The 10,261-nt window shown below is 37.9% G+C and overlaps 1 protein-coding gene across 7 annotated transcripts in view; it reads right to left on the reverse strand.

The window, feature by feature from the left end:
• Positions 1–10,261, reverse strand: part of ATP13A3 (ATPase 13A3) — a 100,225-nt gene that overhangs the window by 911 nt on the left and 89,053 nt on the right. For 4 of the 7 annotated variants that reach the window (XM_023728715.1, XM_023728714.1, XM_023728711.1 and 1 more), the window contains one exon: positions 7,953–8,530. In XM_023728715.1, coding sequence (XP_023584483.1) covers positions 8,391–8,530 — 140 coding nt within the window. In that variant the 3' untranslated portion in view covers positions 7,953–8,390. Of the gene's footprint in view, positions 1–6,710; positions 6,801–7,952; positions 8,531–10,261 lie in introns of those variants that run through there. The other 3 variants (XR_002823604.1, XM_023728713.1, XM_023728716.1) reach the window with 3 other exon arrangements.

Consider the following 10,261-nt stretch of genomic DNA (forward strand, 5'->3'; position numbering starts at 1 on the left):
TGGAGTACCTTAGATGGCCGCTCACAGGCTTTTAAGACCCCAGACACTACTCACCAAGGTAGAATGTAGAACATTGTCTTTATAAACTGTGTTATGCCAACTGAGCTAGACGTTCCCCGAGACCATGGTCCCCACAGCCCTCGGCCCACCAATTCAGTCCCTCAGGGAGTTTGGATGTGTCTATGGGGCTTCCATGACCTTTTTAAGGTTTGTTGTTTTAACAGGCTGCTAAACCATAGTGTACTGGCACAGAAAAATAAGAGGAAATGACTTCTGAGAACCACACACACACACACACACACAAAAATCCATGTAAAAAAGTCAGCTTTCAGTCATGTCGGGACAGATTATTTTTTGGATTAGATCTGTTATCAATGTAATTTACTTCATTTTATTTAGTCGTATGTACCTATCCTCTTGTGCACCAAAAACCTTTTAAAGTAATAGACTGGGATTCTATGATTCTGTAACACAAAATGTCTAATATATTAAGAAATAACTTTATTCACAAAAAGAAAACACTTGAATATTTAACTTTCATATTCCATGCCAAACTACCTGTGGGTACTACGGCTCCTGGCAACTTAGCCACTTGATCATTTTTGTGAGAGAGTAGTGTAAAAATATCATTGTTATTATTGTTACTGCCACCTCTGAAAACTTTAGGCATGACATAAATATTGCTAGGTGGAAATCAGGGTTTAGATCATGCTTAATAACGTCAATCACTTTTTCAAAATCATATTCTCATTAACAAAAAAACCACCATTTCATTTTACAATGATGGTTTCCTTTGGTGTCCCATAATGAGAGAGAGGGCCGTAGAAAGGTAAAAGCACTATTCCTTACTTAGTATTTCATTATAACAAGCTCTGCTGCCATTGAAATTCTACCGATCTATCCTGACGTTTTTAATAAATGTGATCTTAGATAAATAATTAAGAAAACAAGAAAGCAGAGTTTCTGGTTATCGTAAAGAAATGTAAATACAATAGCAGGCCAGAAGATATCCTCAGAATTTGTCTTCAATCAAACTAAACACCTATACCACGAGTTATTTATGTTCACCTCTGAAGAGCGGCCAATTCTTAATTATCTTGGCTGTCGCTTCTCCAAAGCAAATTTAAATCTCATGTTCTTCTGCTTTGTTTTGCCAATCGGCATACACATAGGGACTACAGCTAGCTCTAATCTCAACTGAAGTAATCCCAGAACTTCACGATCAAGAAAGGCAAATTTGCTATAACAAATATATTTCGAAACACTGAACTGACCAAGGGAGAAGAGCAAAAATACTTCATTTGGTAGGTTTTTCTCAACTTACGGAGACTACCATCAGGAATCCCCCTGGGTATTCTTTCCCCTCTTCTCTAAAATTGTGGGGTGTGCAAGAGGCAGCACCCAGAGTGTGGCAAGCAATAACTCAGTGCTTTTCACTTTAAAAGTCTTCTAGTTTACCATCAACTAAACACACTAAGCTGCATAGCTACCAAGAATTTAAAGGCAAAAATTGTGGTCACAAATAAGTTATGTTAGACTCCGGGGGGAAAAGATTTGAAGATTATTCATCTAGTAGCCCTCTTGACTGTCATAGCTAAAAAAGAGAGTTACTACCACCACCTTAAAAGAAGTACTTAGCATTAGGATACAGAAGAGACTATACAGAGGGTACTTCAAGTGGTCCAAATTACAGGTAACAATTCCCTTCCAGTGTAAGCTCGTACACACAAACCTTAACACTTAACCTGAGATGACAGCTAACTACTCGGACCTTACTTTTCCCAACGTGTTTACATTCTTCAGTCTAACTGCAGAAGAGATCACTGTTCCTAGATCAATCTGAAAGCTGTCACTTTTTATGTTACAGCAAGTAGTACTTGTTAAAGGATCACATGAGAAGGCTAATGTTGACTGCCGACTTTTAAAAAAGCAGAAATGTAATAGAATCAGCCTAATCAGTCCGATGAGACTGCCGGGTTGAATGGTAATGAAACTGGAGTTTAGGAAGAGTTTGGAAAGTCACAGCCAAGTGTATTTGAATGTAAAGCATACACATATATATGAATTCGCTGTGAGGCAAGCAATAAAATTAAAACTAACTTAACTGCAAATAGAATCACAGTTGATTAGTATTCTTTTTACCTTAAAGTGCATGTTAAAAAAAAAAATCCTCACATTTCTATTAAAAGCAATGTACATGTATCACAATTTCAAAAAAAAATTTTGTTTTAAGCACTAAGGATCCCCCTCCACTGTACTTAGAAACATATCTTGTTCCTGTACCCTCACCTCCCCCAAATGTCACACACACAAAATACATACCACAAACACTCTCAAACACAGTACCATTCACCATACGGGAAAACAGAAGGTGCTAGAGGCAATACTGGAATGAGAAAGAAATCAAAGGAGAGATGATGGAAGCTGGGGGAACGGTGAGTGCTGGGCAACAAGAAGGCAATGAGGTGGGCATCACAGGGGCTAGAATGAACAGTTGGGTCTCCCAAAATATCTAGGGCATTAAATCCTTGAAGCAGGAGAACACAGTGGCTACAGCAACTGGATTTTTTGGTTTGCTTCTGAAAGGAATGGTTAAATAACCGAATACATTCCCCAGAGAAGGGAGAGGGGATGCCATGGACCAACAGACAAACCAGAAAGAGCTTCCAAAAAGATCTAGAGCTAAAGTTCTCCTGCTTCTCAGATCATTTCAAGCTGTTCATTCCAGAACCAAATGCCAGTTCACTCTTAGCAATGTCTTTTAGGTAATGTTTTCATGAGTAGCATGTAAAATATAAAGCCATGCTTGTGGGAAAAAGTATTATAATGGTACTCTGGTTTTCATGAAAGTCCTCTTCCATACCAATCCTGAATATAAAACAAATACAGACAATCATAATTAACATTCTATTTAAATAAGCTTAAATGATACCCTAGTAGCATAAAGACTATGGTTAACACTTGAATTTTTCCCCAAAAAAGGAAAACATAATCAGGCACAAATCCTCAGGCAGCATAAAATTACATGATAACATGCAGAAGAATTACTAGCTTCATTCATATGCTTGGGAATAGAGTCAAAATCAGTGATCCTATTTCCATATTTACCTCTAAGTGGTCTCAGTTTACTAAACATAACCCAAAACTCGCTGCTGTTGCTACATCGAGCCGGAAACGACTCAGCAGCAAGGAGCTTAGGTCTAGAGTGCAGTTTAAGACATTTTCATGTGTATCCTTGCTTGAAAAATCACTTTATCAAGCATTTTTTTTTTTGCCTGGGGCTGCTAAAAATATTACAGGAGAAATATATAGCAACATAAAGGCTTTAGCTCTTATTATCTGCAAATGGTTTACTTAACCTGTTTTCAATCTGATGCAACAGACATTTACTGAGGCTACTGAGCATCAGTGAGAAGAATACTCAGCATAGGAAATAGGTTATTCTTACGTAAAAATCCTACTTCCTCCAACAAAATTAGGTTAGCTGCACAAATGTTCAGCTGACCAAGCAGAACATGTCTAACCTGTCTACTATGAAATAAAATGATGCCTAAAAGTCAATTTGGTCTTTAAACAATAGATGGAGGTTTTGTAGCATTAGTTGTGGGACTAGTAAGCCTGAATTTGAATTCTAGTTCCAACACTGTTTCCTCATCTGTAAAAAGTCGGATAAACAGAGAGACCCAAGATACTCTTCTCTCTCAAGGTTGTAACAATTAGAGCAGACGTATACAAAATGCCTCCCACTGCATCTACAATATAGTAGGTATTGCTAATAGTAGCTACTGTTCGTCCCCATGTCGGAATTTGATTGTTATATGAGCTGACATCCTCATGGTCCCATAAATGATGTATGATGTATAAGGAAATGTGGCATAGTGGAAACAATACTCCCTTTGAAATCAGAAACCCTGGATTCAACTGCCACCTCAGCCATTCATGGGATACATAACCTGGCAAGTCAAATGAATGCTCTGTTTCTTTATCTAATGCTCTATTTCTTTATCTTTTTCTAAAACAAAGTTAGAAATATCTTAAGACTGGGAGGATCCTGGAGGTGTTGTATGTTAAATTATCTATAAACTATAACATTTCACAATGCTAAGATTATTATGCTATTACAGAGTTCAGTTAAAACTTTTTCTTCCTTCAGCAATAATTTTCTTTTGAAGTGTGGTGTGGTTTACAATGGAGGAAGCAAGGTCAACTTTGCTAATCACTGCCCATCTAGTGATATGAATACATATGCTGTAAAGTGCCTTGTGGACCACCAGGTATTCTGGACATGGTTACCAGAGATTTCCAGGTGAGGTTCTTGACTTCCCAATTCAACTGGCTAAGGCCTGAAGCCTTGGTCCAGTTTCAACCCAACTGAATGGTCCCTAGGCCTACATGGTAAGGAAGGAAGAAGAAACAGAGCTTTTTATCCGCAATATCAATATAAAAGGCTGGGAGCTGCAGTCTGAGAAGACCTAATGGGTTTGCTAGAAAAGAAGAGTACAGAGAGGGCAGATGTGGAGCAGGGGCGATGGGAGAGTGAATCCCAACAGCCACAGAAGTCCTAGGAGCAGCAAGCTCCTCTCAACTTTACTTTCTTTTTCACCTACGACAGGGTTTCTTAATCTCAGCACTACTGACATTTTCGCCTGAAAAACTCTTTATTGTGCAAGGTTTAGCAGCATCCTTGACCTCTCCCAACCAGATGCCAGTAGCAAACCCCCTACCCCAGCTGTGACAACCAAAACTGTCCCCAGACATGACCAAATGTCCTCTGGGGGGAAATCGTCCCCAGTTGAGAGCCACAGCTTTATGGTAATACCAATAACTGAGTGGCCCTTGAAGAGTCACAACTATGAACAGTGAAAACATGCTACACATAGAAATGTCCAAAGATGAAAGTACATCACTCTGTGCTAAAAGGTTATTTAAACTCTCTAAAGCCAGCCACTTAAAAAAATGCTGCTTTCTTAATCATGACCACAGAAATGGGAGACAAAAATTCTTGTCTACTCAGTAATCCTTAGAATCAACCAACACATGGGCCACTGCAGCCTGCCCACTCTAGACCACTCTCTACCTTCACTGTCCCCTGAACACTTCAGAGGTGAGACTTCACAAGTCACACACTCTTAAAAATAAGGGGGACAGATACTTATCAACAAATTGATTAGAAAACAGAGATCTTAGCAAATCATAGAATTTGCTGCTATTTAATTTGGCTGAAAAGCAAGGGGAGGGACTTCAGATATTGCAAAGGAGCCCTATGGTACTCACTTGAGTAAATCAGGGTATAACTCCTCTTAGGAACATGCATTTTCTGTTTTAATCAATAGAGATCTCTTTGGAGAAGCTGAAAACTCAGTTTAAATATTTTCCTCAGTGTGGGGCTTGCCAATGCAAATATTTAACTGATAATGAGCCAAAATTAACCCCTGAAGCAATGTAGTGAAGTAATCAAAGGAAAAAAATAGAGAGGGAAGAGAATTAGCTAAAGGACTTGAGCTTTGGTCATCCCCACTACTAGGAGCAAGTGGACATTACACTGCTTTGAGAAAAAGAAACTGAGGCTGATTCCAGACTCATCCCATCATTATAAAAACATCATTATTCCTCATAAAACAGTAGAGAAAGGAAATGGCTTGATGTAGAACCTCTTATAAAACAATCCTCTGATATTATGCAGGCGGATCAAGCCTACTGAATTACCAACATAAAGCTTGAAAAGTTGTCCCTGGTTAAGAAAGCTAAAAATAAAAATAAAACCGAATAACTCAGAAATGCCCGGGAATCCAATTTCTTAAACAGTGTAAGCTTCCTTGTGGCTTGAGGATAAATGAAAGATTTACAACTCACATTTGTAAAGCCCACTGCCCATCAACAAAAAGCAAGGGGTAAGATAATGAGGGGGTGAGACTTAACACTGTCAAGTTCTCTACACCCACCCAAGCTGGCTCAGAGATATTTGATTCAGTGATATCTGTTTAAAAAATAAGTCTATAAAATAAACTTGTATTTTCTGTTGAGAGCTATACTTCAACACCCTAATACTAGGAAATGTGTTTTAGTCATGTTTCTCTTCTCTCTCTCTCTTTTTAACCACAAAGCTAGTCACATCTTTCAAAAAGCAGGCTATGAATACCCAAAAAGTCAAAAAGTCCTAAGCCATGGTTTCTATGAAAATGAGCACTGTCTCTGAAATTTTTTCTGAATGATGAGAGACATTAAATTGAGGTAAGCCAAACAGTTGGCCAAAGTAAGGCAAAATCACTGACAAAACATCGGAAACAATTCCTCAAAATGTGTCTGTGAGCTCTGATCCAAGAAGAAACTATTCCCATTTTAAAACTTCGTTTTCATGAGTCTCATCTGGCTTCTAGTGGGACTCAGGAAAACTGAAAATATAATATTTAAAGCAGATAAAATAGAAAAATTAACTCTCATCTTCGAGGGTAAACTAAGGTTTTTACACACACATAGAAGATTAGGATTGGGATGGAAAAGAGACATAAGAAATTTCTGAAGTCCTGAAAAGCCTGTAAACAAATGTGTGTCAGGCATTGTCTAGAACTTCTTAAAAGAAATGAGATGCAAGGCATGGGAAAAAACATTCAAGCAACATATAACAGAACACCACCCTCCATAACGCAGAGCACACAACTAAAAGAGCCTAAATATACGTGAAGAATTCATAGGAAGTGCTGATTTCCAACCTGTGGTGGCTGTGTGGTGGTGAAGCGATATTCTCCTTGTTTGTCTCGACTGACCACAACCTTCCCAAGGACCATGTCAAGGAAGACGTTCTGAGAGATATTCCAGTGAATTAAGAATTAAAAAGGCTAAGTCATTCTTTATTAATGTGCACATTTAAAAAGGCTCACACAATACTGCATCACAGGTGAAAAACATGATTTTAGTTTTCACACACAGAATCTCAATTAATACTGCAAAAGGATAATGAGTAACAGCAGGACTTTGTAACAAATATAAATCATCATAAAAATTCTGAAGTGGGACTTCTAAATTTTCCACAAAATATGGCTTTTGTAAGAATCCTCAGGTCTTTCCCATATTAAAACAATGTTTGTAATATGAAGTCTTTTTCTTAACACTAAGTTATTTTCATTGAGTTAGTATCTAATATCTATAAAATGAGTATGATTTCATCAGAGCTCAATATGAGTAATTATTTTCACAGTAAGAATGACTTAAGGGATCGTGAAAGAAGTCCCTAAAAATTCCAGTTTAAAAAAAATTTTATCTTAGTAAACGACATTTGAATGAAAAATAAACGTAGAGTGTAGAAAAAGGCAAACATTCCGAATGTGACATGCTGGGTGTGCTAATGTCCAAAAATCATTGCACTGGGCAATTTAAGAAGAGTGGTACCATAACATCCATGCTGCACAGTCATTTTTTAAAATGGTAACTGGCATTAAGCCTAATTTCTAAGTAAAAAACTACTGTCATTGAAGTATACATATTTCCCCACAAATTACCTTAATTTTAATTCAAAAGCCTGTGCCATGGAACCCCCTAACTTTAAAGTCACAACTGTATCTCCTTCTTCCATTTCATTGATGTAGAAATGAATTATAATAGTTCTGTGAGGAGATACAAGCTTATTGATAAGCAATAATGAGAACTTGCCAGCTCCTTTTAGGGAAGCTGACCCAAAGGCAATCCTAACAGGAAGGTCATTATACAACATACCATGGAGCATGTAATACCTCCAGAGGTTCTCACAAAGTCAACACCAAGGAAGAAGTTCCAGGAACTAATGCTGAGATCAGGTAAGTCCATAATGATCATTAATTTTTACTTTCAATACTCTTATTATTATTAAAGTCAAAACTAAACCCACTGCCGTCGAGTCAATTTCGACTCATAGCCACCCTACAGGACAGAGTAGAACTGCCCCAAAGGGTTTCCAAGGCTGTAATCTTTATGGAAGCAGACTGCCACATCTTTCTCCAGTGGAACGGCTGGTGGCTTCGAACCACCGACCCTTCAGTTAGCAGCTTAACCACTGGATCACCAGGGCTCCTGTTCTTGTTATTAGTATTCGTTAATCATTCCTTCCTTAAACGGGAGGTTTACTGTATATCATAAGACATGGGTAGCAGATGTCTGCTCTGGTTTCAGGGTACTGGTTCACCAATTTATGGGCACCAAGCTTCTCTTTTCTCCTCCAATCACTATTTTTTGCCATCTCACTGCTTATTATGTCCTATCTGCCTGAGTGCAGCTAAGTCATACCTTTTAAGGTGACTACTATCAGCTCATGAAAGTCATACCCTTTCATATTAACTACTATCAGCTAAATGAATTTGGCTAAAATGAGACTGTTTGTGGGTTTCCATAATATTACCTGTCCTGTTTCCCAACTACCATTAAGTTGCTAAGAATCCCAAAACAGCAAGATAGTCATCTGAGCATCTGAAGTGCTTACCTCCACCAGGAAAGACACAAGGGCATTGGCAGCAACAATGGTAAGCATAATTATACGCCACTGATTTGGTACACACACTATCTGTAGGATGAAATTTTTCAAGTTAAAATTGTAGTATTATAATATGTACTTGATATTGTAGCATTATACCATAAAATCCAAATTTTTTGAATTTCTACTATGTACCAAGCACCTTCACATAGCACATCAGTCACTTAATCCTTACAATAATGCCACAGGGTATGTATTATATTCATTTTTCAGATGATAAAATTCAAAGTTTAAGTAACACAAAGTGAAAAAACATGTATTAAGTGACTGAGCTTAGAGCCAAATCCTATTTACTCAGAATCAAAAGCACATGTTCTGTCAGATCATGGATATCTAACATGTCTCAATTTTTAAAATCAAATTCTATCTTTAAACAATGCGGTAGATGTACAGTAAAACCTGCAAAAGCCAGAACTTACGTAAGGCAGAAACCTGTCAGAGAAGGAAAACAAATATTTTCCACTAAAACAAGTGATAGGAAAGTGTTAAGACTGCACCCTGTCAAAGGTGGAAAACTTGTGAGACCTGGAAAAACAAGGTGGTCCCGTCGAGTTCCAGCTCTCACAGGTTTCACTGTAAATCAAAAAATCTACATTATAATAAAAAGAAATTCATAAAAGAACTACATAGATCTATTTAAGAAATACAATCGATGTTTATTTTAAAATCTATGATTAACTTCTAAGACTTAAAAAATAAAAGAAAAAAAAATCCCATTCATGCATTCATCTGTTTAATCAGCAAATATTTATCAAGTACATATGATCCTATGCTAGGTGCGGAGCAGTGACATGATCTAAAATATTTTAGAAAAAAACACTAATGCCAATAAGAAGGATTACAGGGGAAAAGACGGCTATAGTGATCCAGGCAAGAGAGGATGGTAGCCTTAACTTAGGGTGGTGAAAAATGGGATTGGAGTAAAGACAGAAACAGAGATTCAGAACGAAAAAACAAAAAGAATTGCAATTGACTGGCTATGAGAAGAGAAGAAAACGACAAAAAAGATGCAAATGTACATACACACAGAGCGATATTACTGGTTAAGAGCTCAGCTGCTAACCAATAGGTTGGCAGTTCAAATCTACCAGGTGCTCCTTGGAAACCCTATGGGGAAGTTCTACTCTGTCCTATATGGTCACTATGAGTCGGAATCGACTTGATGGCAATGGATTTTTTTAGTTTTTGGATAAATGGTGATACCAAAAAACAGAGAAGCAGCAGAGTGGAGGGAAACCATGGTAAGCTTTGTTTTAGATAAGTTGAATTTGAGAGACCTGTTGGTAGACCACCCAAGTAACATTAGTAGTCAGTGGATCTGCAGGTTTAAAACTGAGTGGTGAGAGCTAGGCTGAGGGTATAAGGTTGGGAGGCTTCAACACACAGGTGACCACTGATGCAATGAGATCACCCATATAGAGTGTGTAGAGAGAGAAGAGAAGTAAGAAAAGAAATGACGGATGCTCTAACATTTAAAGAACAGGCAGAGCAAGTGGAACCATGATGGTGAATGAGGAGTCATAGAGGTAGCAAAAAAACAGAAAAGAGTAAAGTATCACAAAATTCCAAGGGAGAGTGTCTCGAAAATGATGGCCAGGTTAACTATGTCAAATACTGCTGAGGAGTCAAGTAAAATGCGGGAAAAAAAAAAATTAAGGAGACAAGCCCACTGGACTTCACAACAAGGAAATTGTTAATGACCTTCGCAAGGGCAATTTCAGTGGGGTGGCGGGGATGGAAGCCAGACTAGCTGATGTGTGC

Source organism: Trichechus manatus, unplaced genomic scaffold (assembly GCF_000243295.1).
Source record: "Trichechus manatus latirostris isolate Lorelei unplaced genomic scaffold, TriManLat1.0 scaffold00026, whole genome shotgun sequence".
Lineage (NCBI taxonomy): Eukaryota > Metazoa > Chordata > Mammalia > Sirenia > Trichechidae > Trichechus > Trichechus manatus.